The sequence below is a fragment of the Gossypium hirsutum genome, chromosome D05 (assembly GCF_007990345.1).
Source record: "Gossypium hirsutum isolate 1008001.06 chromosome D05, Gossypium_hirsutum_v2.1, whole genome shotgun sequence".
NCBI lineage: Eukaryota > Viridiplantae > Streptophyta > Magnoliopsida > Malvales > Malvaceae > Gossypium > Gossypium hirsutum.
Window position 1 is genome coordinate 1,497,705 of NC_053441.1, and position 19,588 is coordinate 1,517,292.

The 19,588-nt window shown below is 33.2% G+C and overlaps 2 protein-coding genes and 1 long non-coding RNA gene across 9 annotated transcripts; 1 reads left to right on the forward strand and 2 right to left on the reverse strand.

The window, feature by feature from the left end:
• Positions 1–204: 204 nt before the first annotated feature.
• LOC107907329 (uncharacterized) lies at positions 205–6,707 on the reverse strand. 7 transcript variants are annotated; one of them, XR_005913550.1, is made up of 9 exons: positions 6,248–6,695; positions 5,967–6,028; positions 5,648–5,803; positions 5,203–5,371; positions 3,464–3,775; positions 3,279–3,365; positions 2,265–2,596; positions 1,933–2,174; positions 205–1,420 (listed from the first exon to the last, which is right to left on the reverse strand). XR_005913550.1 is itself a non-coding variant. In XM_016834668.2 (5 exons), the coding sequence occupies exons 4-5, from the start codon at positions 2,308–2,310 to the stop codon at positions 1,247–1,249; spliced, it is 552 nt and encodes a 183-aa protein (XP_016690157.1). In that variant the 5' UTR covers positions 2,311–2,596; positions 3,279–3,365; positions 3,464–3,775; positions 5,203–5,638; the 3' UTR covers positions 205–1,246. The 7 variants fall into 7 exon arrangements, 4 of the variants coding, with proteins under 4 accessions (XP_016690157.1, XP_040948988.1, XP_040948989.1 ...); XR_001686874.2 differs by having other exon boundaries at positions 1,933–2,577; positions 6,248–6,707; XR_001686873.2 differs by having other exon boundaries at positions 1,933–2,596; positions 6,248–6,700.
• Positions 6,708–7,982: 1,275 nt separating this feature from the next.
• Positions 7,983–9,327, reverse strand: LOC107907331 (uncharacterized). The gene is made up of 3 exons (XM_016834674.2): positions 8,716–9,327; positions 8,445–8,617; positions 7,983–8,363 (listed from the first exon to the last, which is right to left on the reverse strand). The coding sequence occupies exons 1-3, from the start codon at positions 9,193–9,195 to the stop codon at positions 8,186–8,188; spliced, it is 831 nt and encodes a 276-aa protein (XP_016690163.2). The 5' UTR covers positions 9,196–9,327; the 3' UTR covers positions 7,983–8,185.
• Positions 9,328–18,619: 9,292 nt separating this feature from the next.
• On the forward strand, positions 18,620–19,582 carry LOC107903301 (uncharacterized). The gene is made up of 2 exons (XR_001685754.2): positions 18,620–18,913; positions 19,018–19,582. It is a non-coding gene; the product is annotated as an uncharacterized lncRNA (long non-coding RNA).
• Positions 19,583–19,588: the final 6 nt, after the last annotated feature.

Sequence of the window (19,588 nt, forward strand, 5' to 3'; positions counted from 1 at the left end):
TTGGATGCCCTCGGGATCTGAAATTGGATTGTAGTAAGATTTCAAGCTGGGAAATGGATTTTACTTTTTTTCTCCATAGGGAGAAGAAGAAGATAACATAATTAACAAATATATATAATTATGACACATTTTCGACGTTAGTGAAAAATATTATATAATAAAATTTATTATATCATAAATCCTAATTTTTTATGAACATCATCGTAAGAAAAATATTTTAATAATTTTATAATTAAATTGATATCCAACTCTAATATAAGTGTGGGAGAAAAAAAACGAGAAGAAAAGGGCAAGAGTAGCAGGAGGTCTGACATAATAAGAATCTGAAATGTCAAATTCAATGACTTGGTTTCATTGTCATTTCACCTCCCATTTCTCAAAGCCTGACTTCACTGACTGGCTTCTGTCTTTCCCCCCGCACCCATTGGACTCTTTGTTTTTGGTGCTTCAAATCCAGCTGATGGCTGCTCTCTTCCAGTTTACACATCTCCTTTCAAGACCCCACCCCCAACAACAGGCACATATTCTTTCTTGTTTGAATTGGGACCAATATGTGATTCCTCCTGTTCAATGGCATCCATCCCCTATTCTTTTCGACGTATATAAATTCTATAATTTGTGAACACAAATCCAGCCGCGTCCACCCTCATCTTCCCCTCCCTTTGTTTCTTACTCATATAAAAACATCAACCAGGATGATCCAAAAAGGCCCCTAAAAAAAGGAACAAAGCATCATCTATCCTATAAAGATATATTCTCACAAAGAACCAATTTCTGGGCCTTTTAACATGATTCTGTTTCTTTCATATTCCCCTCAAATGGAGAATCACACACCTCATAGTTTGAACACTGCCTTAACCTCAACGAAGAAATCAACCATGAAACAAGGGAGGGTTAAGTGCTATAAATCAAGTAAAGTCTTAAGGTTTCAGCTTTAGATAATTTGCACTCCCAACTCGCACTAAAATTCTTTTAAGGGGAAAAAGAATTATATCATTCCTCTGTCAGTAGCATATGGCTTTTTTCCTTACTGAACTGAAAGATATTCTTGATGGCCTATCAGATCCAAAGTTGAAAATATTATCTGAAGCATCGACATGGGTACGGACATTGCTTGTCGAAGGGAAAGAAAAAAAAAGGCCGCGGAAGATCTGTTTGAGCCGCCAAAGCTAAATGAAGGCCCTGTATGTTCCTCTTTGGGTCGATGCAGACTGCTACCTGATAGTGATGGCATGATGGATGGTGTTCAAGGCTCAGAAGACACACCAGAAGATGCAGAAACAGGAAAAGTGAAACCAGTGCTATTATCCAAAGTAGATATCCACCGTTGCTCAGGCTTGCTGACAGAAATAGAAGCCAAAACCGATTTATTTTTAATGGAGTTACAAGGCTTTTCTGAAGCACCAGCCTTTGAGTGATCCTGTTCAAAAAATTGATGTACACTTATGAGTTCTTAATGGGCAGATAAATAAATGGCATATATAACAAATGAGTTCTTTGATAGACATAGGCAAGTTAACAAATGAGACATAAAATGATTAACTGTGCTCCTGCGTAGTATCATGCTCACCAGATTCGTGATCCCCACAAATTTCAAAATTGCATTATAAAAGGGAAGTAAACTAATGGTACATCTTGTCACCAATGTACTTGGCATGAAAGAAGAAAAATAGAGACAAAAATAAAATGTCTCTTTCACTTTCCAAGCTGGGATATTGGGACAACAAAACGATTAAAATGATGTTGATATATTCACCATAGTGCACTTGATATAATTCCCATAAAGCATGTCAGAAAAATTAGGGTAAAATAGACTAAATTTTCTAAAAGATATTGACAGCTAATTGAAATGCTTCTAGTTTTAACTTTAAATTACTAGGAAAGTACTAAGCAAAATGTCATACAACAATAATAGAAGGATGAATGAAGTACCTCCTGTGCAGTCTTGATTTGAGAATTTTGAAATTTTCCAAAATCTAGTGACGACCCGGCATTATTGCCAAACATTGTAATAGTGCTATGAGCTTCAAACTCTGAAGCAGAAGTTCTGTTCACATCCTTAGCTTCAATGGTATTCAATGGGGAAGGCACAGAAAATGATTTCCCTCTATCTTCATTCCACTGAGCAGGACTTCTGTTGTTGATTTGATTCTTGCTTTTAGAAGAACCAAGTCCTAAACATGGCAAACGGTTAGCATTAGCATCTAAAGATTCAGATATTTTACTTGAAGTGGCTATCTTTAACACCTCAGACTTCTCCTTACGAGTGACTAGATTTCGCTCTAGGTGCTCTAATATTGACCTTTCCATATGACTGGAATGTGGATGTACGGGTGGGATATTGATCTCGGAGCTTCTGTTACCATCTAATGACTGAAAAATTGGAAGAGATACTGATCACTCCTTGTTCCAAGTTGTTCTTGATAGAAGGAAATACGCCCTTGGAAACATTGGAATTTGCCATTGGAAAAGGACTGTTTAACAACGAATGAGAATAAATAGGTCCTCTAGGTTGGGTTTCTGCAGTGCCATTACGTCAAATCCTGCGAATGGATCGCACAGTTCCATGGCCATCATCTGCAAGGTTGCTCCTCAACTTCAAATATGTGTTCAAACAAGTATAGGACTCAAGTTAAATAGATGTAACAATAATAGTTCAAGTCATGAAAAGGCAAGTTTCAAATAGGCAATAGCTACCTACAACATGATGAATATTCCCTTATTCAGCTTTTGACCATGTCCAGCTTTAGGGGCAAAAATACATAAATTAGACTCTGTTCAACCTAGAAGCACATTGTTTCCCCAAGGCTTTGCTTCGTAGGAAGGATAAAAAGGGGTGGGAATAAAAATTTCTTAGTCTAATGGTTAGTTTCCATAACCACTTTCCTACTTTAGAGCTTAACAATCGGATTAAACACATTTCGTTCTTCCCCTTTGTATCTTTCCTATTTCCTACCAAGCAATGCCTAAATGGCCTTTGAAAACAATTTTAGATAATAGTTATGCCACAACAATTACAAAAATGACATAACACAGACTCCATCAGAAAACATAGAACATGCTTGTCGACGCACTGGAAGTAACCAAGAATCCATATTGAGGACCTAGTTATTAACATTCTATGTGAGGGTCAAGGTTCAATTTCCCTTTTCATTAATCCCAATGTAACCATTTCTTTTTCCTTTTCAAGAAAGAGGAAGCTGATTCCCTATATTTATAGCACTACAATGGAAGTATAATGAGTAGTAGTACTATGGCTGCTAATCATGAAAACTTACCTGTCCATATCTAGGAGTTTGCAATTGCTGCAAGGGAGAGAATGAACCATTCAGGAAACCATTACCCTTGTCTTGTACATGATCCAACTGATTACATACAAGGAAGAGAAAAGAAAAAATATTTCTCACGCAGTCGATCAGATGTAATCATAGAAGAATAGGTGCAAAATTTTAAAGTTCCACACCTTTGATTTAGATTTTGAATAAATAGTTCTGAAGTAAGGGGTTCTTGGAATATTATGAAGCCCAAATCTGCCTCTTTGACTGTGTGGAGTTAGATAACCACGCTGATCCTGTACCATGGAACCCGGCCAACATGTGGATGACTTGGGTGAAGGCAATGGAACAAATGATTCTGATTCAAAATTGTCACTGAGCACTATTGGTCTTTCATCTTTTGATATAGCACTCTTAGAACCTACGTTTACTTCTGGTGTCCTCATTGTCATGTATGCTTTTGCAAGTTCAATAGGTCAGCATCCAGTTTCATTTGGGAGCTGCAGTGTTTCATAGAATAAAATTTTAAATAAATAGGGAAAAAATACGAAGGACACAAGCACATCAAGTTTCAATGTACCTAACAATTGACATATGTTAGGCGTGCCCAACGATGCAACTCTCTGCGTGGACTAACATATTACAGAGATCGACAAACAGATAAAGACTGAGAGATGAGATACTTAACTGATACAATAGAAAAGAAACGAAATTGGGGGAAATGCCCTGAGAGTGGATAAACTAGTATGCATCAGAAAATTTCCCTTTTATGTTGGCAGCTCCACAAGCGCTCAATCTCATCCTAACCAGCCTTCCTTTTCCCAATCGGCCAATAGCTTAAGTAACTTTATTAGATTATTTATCTATGACAAGTCTATTCAAAATTATTAAACTGACAAGTATATCATAACTACTAGAAAAAGAGTTCACTCCATTTGAGCCTTTCACTTCTTAAGTTACAATTATTAGATATCCATCATATAAGCACCTATGCACATCCAACCTCCCAATGGAAAAAATTATGAGATATTTGCAGCTCCTTAATATCTATGATTGAATAATTAAATCGACATGCATATCATAACTACTTGTGATTAAAGTGCACATTATTTGCACCTATCACTTCTCGAGTTATAATTATTTCCATCAAATAAGTACCTAAGAATCTAAATGAACAAACTTATAAGAATCTCACAGCTCCTATTCTCTCTTTTCAGTTTATGTTTTAAGGAATTCTACCTTAAAGGGTGAAGCATTCCAGCTTTGGTGAGAATGCAAGATCTTTTGTCTCCTTTCTTTTATGGCATCGGTTCACATCACAACCAACCTAACTAGCTCTATTAAAACCAGAAAATTGACACCTATCAATTCAAACCCTTGCTGAACCCACACCAAAGCAACCTTCAAGTCTCAAGTGAAACCACCAATGAGATTACTGCTCATAACCCAAATTGGTAAGGATGTTTATTTCAAATTTTTTTCATTTAGCCCAAATTGAATCTTGTTCTTTCTAAACCAACCGGAACACTAAAATATACTCTCTCATCCAATTACACCCTAAAATTACAAGGTCTTAGCCACCAAACAAATAGATTGCTGTATGTTGATGCAAACCAAATGCAAGGGTTCTACAAGCTATGTTACTCTAACTGGGGTGAGTGTAACAGATTCAATTTTCTTTTGAAGTTTTTTCTGTACATTTAGACTTTAGACAACAGGACCCCATACCATGTCCATAGGAGGTGTTGCAAACAGAAAATTCAAGGAAAATAAAGAGTTGGGGCAACATACTCTTAAGTTGTATTTTTACACAAGGATTATACATGTACAGCTACTAACATAAGAATAAGACACAGCATCAACCTCAGTATTTCACGCAGATACCAGTGTTCCAAAATACAAGTTCATTATAATGATTTTCACTCACAGTTGGTTTAGGAAGGGGAGTTGCCACATCCCATACAGCTTTATTTGAATCATCCTGTTTTCCTTCCGTTGGCCTCCTCAGGTTCTGAGGACCTATAGTATCTTTGGCACCTCTAGCGGACAGGATTATATCCTTACATTCTTGATGAACTTTAGGAACATCAGCAGACCTTGAATTCATAATCTCAATCATATGATTAATTTCATCCATGGATACAGTTTATAGATGTTAAAAGCCATATTAGATAATAATCAGCTCTTCACACCAAGTAAATGGTCTTCTTGAAATATAGAAACAAACAGGGATATATGAATAAGTGTGCAGAGAGGGATGAAAGAACAAATCATTAATTAATAAAATAAAAAATCAAGCTCATTTATAATAGCTGGGATATGAAGAACAGGGAGAGAATGTATAATCCCACCGGATAACAACAAGAACTCACCTTGAAAATGTTTTCTCCTCCATTAGCTTCTCAATTTCCAAAAGTTTGTCATCCTTAATCTCACTGTCAGCACCTTTTCGTTTTTCAGCAAAGTCCAAAACCAGCCTTTGATCCATCACTTGTTCCGCTAGTATTAGCTGTTTTAGAAACTCCAAACTAGAAAAAAAAGTGCAAATATAATCATTCATGCTAACTCATTAAGAAAAGCTAAATTAACCCCCTCTCTTTTTTTTCACTTGAATAGGGGAAGTACAATGTGATTTAACAGAGTTTAATGCGATTAACACAAATATATGGATTTGGTGAACAAAATCCTTACAGTTGAAGAAGAAATTTGATCTTTGCCACTAGGATGTTCCTCTATATCTTCACCCAAGTTCACTGTTTCCAACAGAAAAAGTAACAAAATTCATCATGTAATCACATTAAAACATTTAATGAGCTACTAATCAGAAAAACATAACCCCCAAATATTCTCCCACGCTTGTCACTGACAAAGTTACTTTTCATCACTAAAAAATCCTACTAATCACGAAGAAGAGAAAAATTTTAACGAAGAGACGCGTTCTTTTATATGAAGAGAAAAAAATAAAAACTAACCATGAGTTTGGGGTTCTGGCGGCTGGAGGGTATCGTTCGTGAGGTGTTTAGAGAAGAGAGAGGGGAAGATTCTAGAGGCGCCGCCGGCTACAAGACGGCAAGCCGGATCGACAAGTTTGGAGAGAAAGCGGCCGCGTAGGGATTGGTTCTGCTGAGGGGCATAAGGTGTAGCCAGAGGTCGATGCGGCGGTTGTGTCCTTGGCTTGCAACCGACGCCGCGCTCTATTGTCTGGGGAACTTGCATTGAGTAGGACGGTGTCGTTTCTGTAGTTCTCTCCATTTGGGTGTCTTGTCTCAGCACACGCAATCACGCATCACACTCACTGTGCGAAGTGCTAAAGCACCCTTTTTTACACTTTTTATTTTTTTTCTTTTCTTCGTTTTCCTTTTTAGATACATTTGGTTTTAAGTTTTAACCCTCTTTCTTTTGTTTTTTCCAAAATTTGGGACCGTTTGATTTAAACCCATAGGCACTTCCCAGTTCCCACAAGGTCACATGAAGAAATTTTATGTATGAACAGAAGTTATATATAAGGATTAAAACCTGTACTATATTAAAGCAAGCTACCGAGAACCATTAGCTCAAATGCTCAATACGATGATGTTTCTGAACCTTGTTGTCCTAGAGTTTTGGATCCAACTATATAAAATACATACTCCCATTTTCATCTCCATCAATGTGTAAATGTGTTTTTATATCATATAATTAATATATTACAGCAATAAAAATATCAAATATTAATAATTTAAAATATTTTTTTGAGATATAATAATGTAAAATATTGAAATAGGACTGATTCGCATTTGATAGGGTGCAACCCTCTTTTACTTACCCAAAAGAAAAAAAATCCCGTAAAAACAACTAATCATCAATCCGTCCTCTTAATCTATAACTAATTGCGGTTTCATCCAAAATTAGCAATCAATTAATTCTAATTCAAAGAAACATTTGATTGTTAAAACCTCGGTTAAAAGTGATATATATTTTTTAAATAGTTAATATAAATAAAGATATTTTATTTCCATTTTTAAACTCAAAAGTTGAATGAAAAATACTTTAATTCCAAATACCAAGTGTTTTTCATTAGAAGAGCGCACGTAACGCTAGTGACGTCATTTTATGTTTCAATTTTTTTATAGATATTCATATACCATACGAAGTGATCCTATCTATCTTTGATCTAGAAGAGATTTGACTGTAAATTTCATCGGGACCGGTATAACGTGTTTGCTGATCACAGTGTTAACGTGGCGGATTTCACGTGAAATGCTCTGACTGCAAATTTAGACTTTTTGTCATTGCTTGCTTCCATCTCCATGGTTCAAGGGTGAAGCACCACGTCTGATTCTTACCTCTTCATACATGCATGCTGCATTCTACAAATTGTTAGCTAAAAAACACTATTGATGTCCCTGTTAGTACCCAACACACCTTTCCAGTTTCAGAAACAGAATTATGTTGGTCGTCTTCCTGGGAATTCCTGTACATTCCTTCTCTTTGCAAAACCTGGAATAATGATGAAATCTGATAATAACACTTCTAAGTGACAAGGATTTTAAAATGTTCAAAAAGAAAGAAAGAAAAAACTGTGGCTTTTGTAGCATTCGTGATAAGATCAACAATAAGGAACCAATCTCTTCAGAAACCATCGTGGTTAGCAGCGTCATCCAGTAGAATTGACAAAATGGCTAACCAATTTACACATAATTAAAATACAAGGGAAACACCAACGCAAAACATAAATCTAAACAATTTTATTCATAACATATGCAAAACATCATTAGAGAGATTGCGTCATTGGTCATATCTTATTTGACCTTTTTACATGATACGGCTCCAACGATGAGAAATGTAGAAAAGCTCTCTCCATAACTACAAATCTCATCCTTTATACAAGTACATACATATATATATATAAACAAAACAAGAAGGGCATATTAACAAAAGTCAGAAACTGCTAAATACAAAGGAGCAGCCGCCAAAGGAGAAGGCGATGGAGGAGCTCCATGGAAAAAGCTCTGTTCTAATCTCTCACTCGTATTTTCCCTCACTTCTTCTTCTTCTTCTTCTTCTTCAGCATCCCAAAGAAATCGTGCATATGATGCTAGCACAAAACTGCAGTTACATCAAAAGGAATATATGGTTAAATGTTATTAATGATTAAAAAAAATCCGTTGTAGTTTTGGAGGTATTTACCAGTCGTCAGGGGCGGATTTAATAGCTTGATCGAAGTAAGCTTCAGCTCTCCGATCATCTTTGTGAGTTTGCCATATTAACTCGGCGTACATAGACAAAATATTCCCATCATTCGGATTTATCAATATTGCCCTCCCACAATATTCCTCGGCTTTCACGAAGTCCCCTCGTACCTGTACGGATTTCCAACGTCAGATTCAAACTCTACATTCAAATCCTCTTTTTTTCTTTTTGTGATGAAAGACTTGAATCGATGTATAAGCAAATTTACCTCCTTTAAAAATTTAGCGTAATTGCCGAGGAGAAGTGTATTTCCAGGATTAGCCTCGATCATTTTCTGATAATACAAATCGGTACTATCATTTCCGTTTTTCGAATCGCAAAAGCCCCATTCGTTATCCTCACTGTCCGAACCACCACCTCCTCTTCCTCCGCCGAAGATTTGTCCCCCACCACCGCCTATCCCACACTCTTCCACCTCTTCTTCCTCGACACAGATCCCATCCAAGAGCACGTTATTATTCTTAGCGGTTTTCATCTGGGGGACGACCAGATCCCTCAAATCCGTATCCGACACCGTCCTCATCATCCTCCAACTCGAATCGTCGATCGACCCTGCAGAAATGGAGCACGAACATGAAACGGTTCGGGTCAGGGAACTCTGGTGCAATAACTCCGGCGCAGGAGAGAAATTCTTCGAGTGTGAGACCCATGAGTCACGTATCGGTATTGACGAACTCCTTAATAGCATTTTTGTACTAAAATGAAATGTTGACAAAAAAAGAGAGGATATTTTTTATTATTAAGCCAACGACAAGTATTATTTTTCGACCCTCGCTTCTCTGCTGCAACTGCAGTGTTAACAACAGAAGTTGAGAGGGAAGAAACGAGGCGGTGGAGGGATTTTTATATAGAGACCAAGGTGAAGTAGGGAAACGATCTGGTCCGTTGATTTTAGTGATTGATCTGACACATTGATGTGAGCGTGCGTTTTTGTTGGGTTGTGTTATTAATATTTTGTATTTTATATAAATTTATATTTTATATTCTAATAATATATATTACGCATATTAAATTTAACATAAATTATTTATTTTATGTAAAAAATTTAATCATCCAATAAATATTAATAGATATAATATTTTAGATAGATAGGTTAGAGATATCAAATCAATTTAAAATTTTATATGTATGACAAGTATAATTATGTCGATAAATTTAATAGTTGAATCATTAAAATATTAATGGTATAAAAAGATACGAAAATATATAAAATTGTTGTAGTTTTGCAACGGTATAAATGAATATATTCCCTTTAAAATTTGTATAAATCGCATATATAATATAAAAGGTACGGGAGCATATATGGAAATCGTCTTTATAATTAAGTTTTAAATATGTTTTTTTTTTATTTTTAGTTAAAATTTATTTACAAATCAACAATGGTATATAATTACATTAATTAGACATTTAAATATATAAATTTTAAACCCGTAATTATATTTGTTTTATTGGTGATATTTAAACACATCAAACATTATAATAACTTTTTTTTAATTGTTCTTATTAATTAACACCAATATTAAACATCATACGATAATCACAATGTATAAAGGACTCAAAATTGTGACTAATACAATATATCATTATCGATTAATTATAATCAGTTTTATATTTCTTAATCAGCCAATTAAAAATAATTACATAATACTTTCAAAAAAATTATAATTATATATTATCAAATAAGATACGGAAGTAAAAATGAAAACTTTGAATTTTAAAATATTTAATTTTAAATTATATTTAAAGTGAATCTCATTTTTAAATTAAATTTAAATATGATTTTATTTCCATTAATAATAATAACAATAATAAACAACTTTAAACAAGTAATTTTAGCTTCTAATTTTTAATTTCTAATTTCATGCTTTTATGAAATTACATTATTATTTAGAAGAAGAAAAAATCATACCAAACAGTCCCTAGAATTGGCACAATCAAATAAGTGAACTTTTTCTCCATAGTCATGCTCGAAGGGGACAAGTACACTTTTAACACATTCAAGAGCAGTAGACCCCACCGGAAATGTCACGTGACCTTAAACCCTTCATCACCGTCTCGTGTATACCCGAAGTGATTCAACGGTTCTGATTCATCCTCTACACGTGATACAATAAATACCAGAGGAGTTTCATTCCCCTAGGAAAAGGGTTTTCCCACGGTATACACCCACGAAAAATTAAAAAGCCCTGGGTTTGGGTTGAATTACGAAAGTGCCAGTGGTGCACATAAGTGGCTGGTCTTGACCCATGTGGGACCGATGGTGTAAATTGAAAGCAAGCCATATTGAAGTGGTGGAGCCAGGGAGGTTGGGCTCAACGGTGTGGAGTGTCAGAAGGCGTCAAGTCAAGACCGTCACGTCTGGGGTGTGCTATTCATTGGTTATAAGTGGACGGATGCAGCTCCCTTTTATTATATTTATGGGTCCCGCCTAAAGTAATTTCGTCTTTACACTTTAGCCTACCCACTTGCAATAAGGCTAATTTTGTCTTTTGCAGTCTCTAATTATTTATTCTTCTAGTTGGTGTAATATTTGAAGTGACATTCAAAGCAATAACAATACATTCTTAAATTATTATATTCATTTTAAATTAGTGTCTAGATTTTAAAATATTTCAAATTATGGTCTCAAATTATTAGATATCAATTAAAATTTTTATTATTAAAAATGTTAACTAAATAAATAATATGTCAAAATTTATATGATATAATTTATATTTTTTTAAATAAAACATTAATGTGTATAAAAAATTAAAATTAAAAACTAACTATTATTATATAATCTTAGGGTGGGTTTAGATGGACGATTGGGTGCGGTATGGTGCGTTTAGTTTACCTTTTGTCTCACGCTACAATATCGCTACAGTATCTAATCTCACCGCCACCGCTATCTTTACACTAACCGCAAGTAAATGCACCGTCCATCCAAACTCACCCTTAAAAGTACAAAAAGAAGATGATCAGAATATTATGGAGATTTGTTTTTATATATACTAAGAGAGCTTGCTCCTTTTTAAACTTTTTCGTCACTAATCTAATAGCTTATTAGAATGAAATCAAAACAAAGTAAAATCAAATTCTAATTTGAAATATTTTCGAACAAGATTCGCATATAATAGACTTGATTTTAAAATAAAATTTAGAAAGAAAAAAATCACTGTTGAGAGGGATCAATTCTTCCGAAAGAAGTCTTTGGAGTGTCGATTTCGAGAATGCCAATCCAATCCCCTAACAATTGACAACATTGTCCCCCCAAAAAAAGTTTTGTCCCTCCTTTAAGGCGAGTCGTGTATGGTTCATGAAGAAGAATGCCTTCAACTATAGTACCATATATCCTAACAATTGACTTATATAGTATATGTTAAGGGTTCGAATCCCACCAATGACGAGATGCTCATGTTGTCTCTTGACGGGTGGCCGTACATTCATGTACAATCAAGGGTGCTCTCCTCCATGAACCATACACAACTCTGTATGGAAGGTGAGGCAAAACCCTCCTCTAAAAAACAATATTTTTTATTATTGACAATTCAAGTCCATGTCCTAAAAAAAACACTTGAAAAACTTATTCCCAAAAAATCATTCCGTCCATCAATATACACATAATAATTATAAGACTCGAATATACATACTTAAATGTAACCAATTCATCATTCACAAAACTCAAACTTTTCTATCGCGTTTTTTCAGGTCAAGCATTTTGAAATCTCAAACAATCTTTTTCTTTTCTTTTTCAACATTACTGTTGGTCAATCGAACCTTTAAAAAGGACCCAAAATGAAATAAATTTATAAATACTGCGATGGAAGTGATTGAAAATGAAATAAAAGCCCAGATAAGGAAAACCCTAACAAGGACCCAAAATGATAAAATCATGGAAACTATTCTCAGCCATTAAATGTAGATCAGCATTTTCATAAGAGAACCATTGAGAGGCGCCAATGGGTTTATGTTCTTCGACCATGATGGAAGAGCCGCAAAAAAAAACCACTTTCACGACAAAAACAACGTTAAACAATCAAAATTTTCTTTAAAACTTGTCAATTTTACATTTCAATCCAAATTCATATATATATATATGTAAGTAATTTTAACTTTTGAGTAACCTAATTTTGATTATATTGGATATATAATTATATTCCACATACAGTTGACATTTAACTGTTAATATTAAATATATATGTTTTTTTATAATAATTATATGAGATACACTTTTTCCCTTTGTAAAAGTTATGTTTGTATGTAATTTTAATATTTAAAATATAAGTACAACTCTCAACATTTTCAATATTGTCTTCATTATAATTTTATCTCCCTTAAACGATCTATATGTTGTAAAACACGAAATCAAAAAATAAAATCCCAACTCAATATAATATTGAACACATGGACAGTTTGACCCTTTGAAATATTCAAATTAAAATTTTCAAATATTATATATAAATTGTTTAAAAGATATTTAAAATTTATATTTTGTATATATATCATTTGAACAATCTCATATAAGTTCTCATTATATCTGTTTTTTTTTACATAATGCCTAAAATTACTTATAGTTCTTCCCCAACTTATAAATAGGAGGTTAATGCGCTTCAACGCACTAGAACCCATGCCTTCCTACATTAACAATAATATTTATGTAAATCAAACTAAGACTCAATCTGAATTAACTTATTTTACAATTTCTAATAATCAGTTGTTTCCACAACTCTTTCACTATTTATTTATTATAAAGTATTTAATATATATATATTATAATTAAAATTAAATAAAAATATAAATTATTTATTATTAAAATTGAAATTGAATTAGACTAAAGTGATTTGAAGCAAAAAATATGTTATCCAAACCTGAGTGGAAGCTAGCTGACCTCTTCCATGTGCGGAAAAATGGGTTAACAAAGTAAATCATATCGATTTAACAAAAATAAATGGGTTTAGTCAAAATTTCAATTTATTTGACCAAGATAATTGATTTCTGCAGTTGGTTTTGAATTTCAAAACTAGGTGCACTCAATAATAACCATACTCAAGCCCAATACCCCACCCAACCCTAACATTCACATTTAATTCTCCTGTAATAATTCCTCACGATTTTAAGTCTTGTCCACGCAAAAAGAAAAAGAAGTCCATCCGAGAAAATGGCAAACCCCAATAACATAAAAACCAAATGTATAAATCCCATTATCATATGAAACAAAGATGGTTTAGAACACCGCAATCATGAATTTTGACAAATATAAACCTAATTCATGAAAATTTTCACCAATGTTTTTTTTTTAAATATAAAATTAAAAATAAAGTTTAAACTTTCAAAACTAACCAATTTAAACGGATGAAACTCAATTTTATTATTTCGATCGGTTTTAACATGTAAGTTGATTCATGAGTTTGTCCATTGATACCATTATTAATACTTATAAAATGAAATTTCAAAATGCACACCTCGATTATAATGCATTGTTTCTCTTTATCGCATGTGTTTTTTAAATAGATAAACAGTTAATCATGAAATGTGTTTCACTCATGTTCAGTATCAATTTCTTTTCTTCATCATAATGAAAGATTTCCTGTTATCCTTAAGACATGCGTACTGTTTTTTTTCCCTTCATTTTCGAGTGTAGTCAAATCTCACAACTTGGTCGCACAATCACTACATTTTTGGCTTTGTCAGAGGAATGTTTTCTCATGTTATTTGTCTCTCCTTGTGCCATTTTCATCTTCATGTACCTTGCAGCACCATTTATGCCATTGCTATCCATCTTCTTTTACATGATATTTACACACCAAAGGTGAACTTGTTATAGCAGACTGATAAAATCCCCTGTAATTTTCCATTTCATGATTACAACATCTATGCTGCTAGTCTTTTCTTCTAAGCTGCCAACCCTATATGGGCTACACCAATCCCCGCTTTATAGTTTTGCAGAACTTTTCGTGACTTCGATAAGGATATGTACCAATCGCCAATTAATTGCTCGTGGACTTTTGGTTAGTTTCTTTTTTTACATGTAAAAGAATGATATACCATACATGAAAGCTATAGTGTACCTGTATGGGCTTGGACTCACCTTTGTCTCTAAAGCTTTCACCAACCCACCGTCGTGCTATAAAACTATGTCTGCCGTGTACGTATCATTTTTCCAGGTTAATGGACCATGAAATCCTTACAAGATGCAGGAATAGGATCAAAAGAATTTATTACACCATGTTGATGTGTATATGGTAGCTAGCTAGGTTCATATGAATGTCCCTTTTTTTCTTCTTCCTTGCTTTTTTCCCTTTCCATAGAGAAAAAAACCTATGGGGCCGATGCATTACAATGCAGGTCCCGTTACTCTTCATATTTTTAGATTATTCTTCTTTTCTTTTTTGGGGCAAAAGCATCACGTGTTAATGTCTACACCATATTCAATTCAATGATATGCTACGTAACTGCAATAATAATGATTCAAATCAAAGCTCAATTCTCCATGTTTGCAAATGGAGCCTCTCTGTTTGTCTTGGATTTTACTTGTTTTATTTACTGTCATTGGCAGTTGAGTAGATTAGCAGCAATCTTCACCACTGTTTGCTACTGCTGAACCTGGTGGATACCCTACACTAAAACCAACCCATTTCTTAAAAACATATGTAGCTATAATTAATGTTAAATAATCCTGCAATCATTGTTAACATTTTCAAAACCATATTCCTATAGGCAGCCTACTATTTCCCATTATACTGCCCTGCTAGCATTAACACACCTATTTCGTTTAACATTTTCACCTACAAATTCAATCTTTTTTATCTGGGGTTTAAAACCATATCCCAAAGGATTAATTTATGTAAGGAAAGGATTAATTTATGTAAGGACTTTGTGTGTGTGTGTGTGTGTGTGTTTCTTTCTTTAAATTGGCCCTCTCATTCAATAAAGGGGAACAGCAACAGTTGTGAAAGACAGCAGTAGAAGTAGTAGTTGTAGTTAGTACAAGGGCCTACTATTAGACAACAGGACTACTTATAGAGTGCCCTTTCATCAGACATCAACCCATGTGGTCTGTATTTTTTCTTACCTATTAGCTATCATTAAATACCCTTCTTTAATTGTGAATTCTTTCTTTTAACATCGAGGAGATAAAACCAGTGCACTCTTCTTCTTTTTTTCTGCTGCCATTTTGGCTTTTCTTTTTAACCTGCAATCGTAATACTAAATTTAGAGAGAGTTTAGTTGGGTAATTAGGTATAGTATAATATATTTAGCTTATTTTTTATCTTATGTTATAGTATTGTTACAGTATCTAATATCATCGTCACTGCCGTTTATTCAAACTCACAACAAAAAATTCATAATAACAAGTAGGAATGTCTCCATTTCTAGTTTCTTCCTTAAAAGGAATTTATATTACAGTGTCGTATATTTATCTATATGTTCAGCGGTAAACAGTAAATATTTTCATATATTTTTTTTGATAAATCACACATGTTTCTAAATAAAAAAAAGTTAGAATAACACAAATTATGACAGTCATGAATTTGGTTTTACTTTAGTCATTTCATGCCGTCCACAAAAAGAGATGAGGTCTGGTCTCTGCTTTATTAATGTTTTATTCCCTAAAAAGATATGTAAGTCACACTAGGAGTGGTAACACTCTGGTTTTTGTTGTAATTTTTTCACTGTTTCTCGAAAACCATAATAAAAGTTATTTTTTTTCTTTCTTACTTTGATCCAAAGTTGTTTTACAGAATAAATCAATAATTAACAACCTTCCTTTCATTACATCCGCTTTGTTAACCTACTATTTTTCTACTAACAAAAGCTGAGCTCTCCCTCGGCTTTGCAATGGTAGCTGTTATAACTTAGGGCCAGTTCTTCTTTGTTTAAAAAAAATATTTTTGATTCTAAAAGTATTTTTTCAGAAAAGTTGTGAAGAACAAGCTGCTTTTAGTTGAAATTTTTAGTTTTTCAGGAGTGATTTTCAAAAGCACTCCTGAAAAAGAGCTGAAAAGGAGAAGCTAAAAATTTTAGCTTTTTCTCTCCCCAAAGTATTTTTGGTGCTTAATTACTTTTTCACCTCTCCAATAACATAGTATTTTTCTTTTTTTTCTTGGTGCTTAATTAGAATTGTGTTAAAATCATTAATTAAAAATTAAAAAAAATATTTTTTAAAATACTAATTACAAATATTTAATGGTTATATTTAAATATTTAAAATATAGTTTATATATTCTAATTAAATTTTATAAATAATTAATATTTATTGCTTAAAAATATTTACAATTTATATTTCATATATTAAAATATTAACAACAAGTTATAATAATTTTTTTATATTATTACTAAAATATAATAATATTAACTAATTTAAATATTATTTAAATGCATATTTGTTACTTGTAATAATATGTCTAAAATGAACATTTTATTTCTCAAAAGCACTTTTTGACAGCTAAACACCCAAATTTTAAACCAAACTTTTCAAAAGCACTCTCAAAAGTACTTTTTCAAAAGCATTGAAGAACTGGCCCTTAATTAATCTCGAGACTACATTTACTAGTTTTTTTTTAATTTATGAAGGATGTTGTATATATTAAATAAAAACTTAGTTCAATTTGTGAGACAGGTACAGAAAACCATATAATCTTAATATATAAATCATTTGAATACAAATTCGAATATTTGGTCTGTTAGTCAAAAGTGTTTCCTATATTTATGTTGTGGAATTGAATTGTAAAAGTTACTTGCTAATACTTGCTAATGATGTAGGATTGTAACAAAAAAAAAACATTTGAACACGAGTAACATAATCAACAAGTGTTGGATGAGTGATAAGATATATTGTACTTTTAAAGAAAGAACTCAAGTTTAATATTTAAAAATAATATTTTTTGAAGAGGTAGCCACAAATCCTGAAAAAGTTATTTCAATTGTTCAAAAAAATAATAAAAAGGCTTTGTTCATTGTTTGTTATTTTTAATTATTTTTATGCAAATTTTTAAAGGATTTGTGTTTTTTTTTTTATCTCTCCTCTCCCATCTTTGGTTGAGATGAGACATTTGTTAATTAAGGATACCATTGATTCGAACTTATGTTCTTGGAAATGAGATGTGCTTTAAGATAATCTCTATTGATGCTCCTAATAGTTGTGATAAATGATTTTGGCACTTTTCGAATAGAATCTACAATCCTCATTTAGGTTATCAATAGCTCTTGACTCGTCATTTTTTTTTATTTCGATAAGGTGTTATTATGATGACTACATTTTACGAAAAAATTCATAACTTCTCAAGATTGCACTACACACTATCAACAATTTCTTATAACATGCTTGATGTTACCACTAACGAAAATCTCACCAAGAGATTTCAAAATATGGATCCTTGATGTCCACAATGTGAGGGGGAAGTGAAATTCATGTTGTTGGTTTTTTTTTTTTTAACTTGTATTGTTTGGCTGGTGTAGCCACTCTAATATCATATTACCACTGGATCATCTGGTCGTCGATTGTATAGCTTAGGTCATTACTTCACCTTTTTTTCTTTTTACTTTGCTTAATTGAAGGACAATGACTTTTCTGAAGGAGCTTTGGGTCCATGGGAGAGAAGCAGACCAAGTTTTTGGAAGCTGAGAAACTCTAGTTTTAGGCTTTTTATAGATTTTGGTTTTCACTTTCCATGCAAATTAATTACTTGTATGTACTATATCCCTTGGTCTTACACGTTATTTAGCCAAATAATTGTCTTTCACCGTCTGTTTGTATTCATATACAATACTACCCATTCTTTACGTAAACATGATTTTCAAACATGCTGCGTACGGTACGGCTATCTAAATTACTACGGTATATAAAGCTTTCACCATGAATTATAGTATATTATAAGCAAATAAAAAGGGAATTTGGTGGGCTTTGATTCAATAATTCGGAAAAAAAATACGGAAAAAGGAAAAAAAGTGAAGAAAGAGAGTCAAGCCAGCTTACAAAAAGATGAAAGAAGATGTAACTTCAGTCAATTCATCCTGAAACATGAAGACAGAGAGTAACTATTTCTTGATTGTGAGACTTCAAAAAATAAATTTTAAAGTTATATTCTATGGGACCCCCCCCCCCACTAAATTCACATCAGAGATGCATTGTATTTTTCTTTCTTTAGTTGCTTTGAGTTGAAACTGACGAGAAATGCTTTTGTTTTTACAGGCAAATTAACCCCCCCCAACCATCATCTTCTTCTCATTGCTATCAAAATATTCACATCTTTCTAATTCCTTGAGAAACAAACAATCTCCATTCCTTAAAACTCTATGCTGCTGTTGCTGCTGCTTGTAGACAAGACTGATGATGGCTTCATTCAAACACAACCCACTTGAACTAAAAGTCACAGTTCTCAGTGTCATGTTCATCTTTTACCTCACGTTTTTCCCTTCCAAATCAGGTAAATAAAACAAACACGACACATATGAAGCTTATTGTCATCATCATATATGTTAATGTTATGTGTACTAACATTCTATTCATGGATTGTTTTTTGGGGCACAGTATCAGTAACAGCAGGTAATGATAACAATTTAAAGCAAGAGAAAACAGTTCTGGGTTCGAGGCCACCCAAGTGTGTGAACAAGTGTTTCAGTTGCAGACCATGCATGGCTACTTTAGTTGCTTCTCCTAATCATAGAAATACTCGAAGCTCTTCATATCAAGGTGATGAAAGCTATTATCTGCTTGCCTGGAAATGCAAATGTGGGAATAAATTCTTCCAACCTTGACTCCCCTCTCCCCCCCCCCAAAAAAAAATTAATGTATACATATAATGCTAAACCCTATTGTAGTTGTCAATGAATCTCCCATTGTCAAACTGCTGGTCTCTTCTCTACTTTTTTTTTTTTCTAGTGCCATAAACATTAATTTAGCTCTATATTGTCTCTCGTTAGTGGTTTTTAATATTATTATGCTAAAGCAGCTAAAGGCCTAAATGTTTTATTACTGTATATCTTTGGTTTAAACAGTGCATGCAATGATTATTTTTCTTTCTGTTTTTTGATTGAAATTTTGTAAGCTTTGGGTGTAAAAGAAGGAAACCAGTTTTCAAGATTTAAGAGAGATCTGCTTG

Excerpts from the sequence above, each read along its gene's own strand:
- LOC107907329 (XM_016834668.2), bottom strand. The coding sequence starts at position 2,310 with ATGGAAAGGTCAATATTAGAGCACCTAGAGCGAAATCTAGTCACTCGT. Across the intron at positions 1,421-1,932 it reads AAATCAAGACTGCACAGGAG|GATCACTCAAAGGCTGGTGC; the intron begins GTACTTCATTCA and ends TTTTTTGAACAG.
- LOC107907331 (XM_016834674.2), bottom strand. The coding sequence starts at position 9,195 with ATGCTATTAAGGAGTTCGTCAATACCGATACGTGACTCATGGGTCTCA. Across the intron at positions 8,618-8,715 it reads ACGCTAAATTTTTAAAGGAG|GTACGAGGGGACTTCGTGAA; the intron begins GTAAATTTGCTT and ends AAATCCGTACAG. Across the intron at positions 8,364-8,444 it reads AAATCCGCCCCTGACGACTG|TTTTGTGCTAGCATCATATG; the intron begins GTAAATACCTCC and ends ATGTAACTGCAG.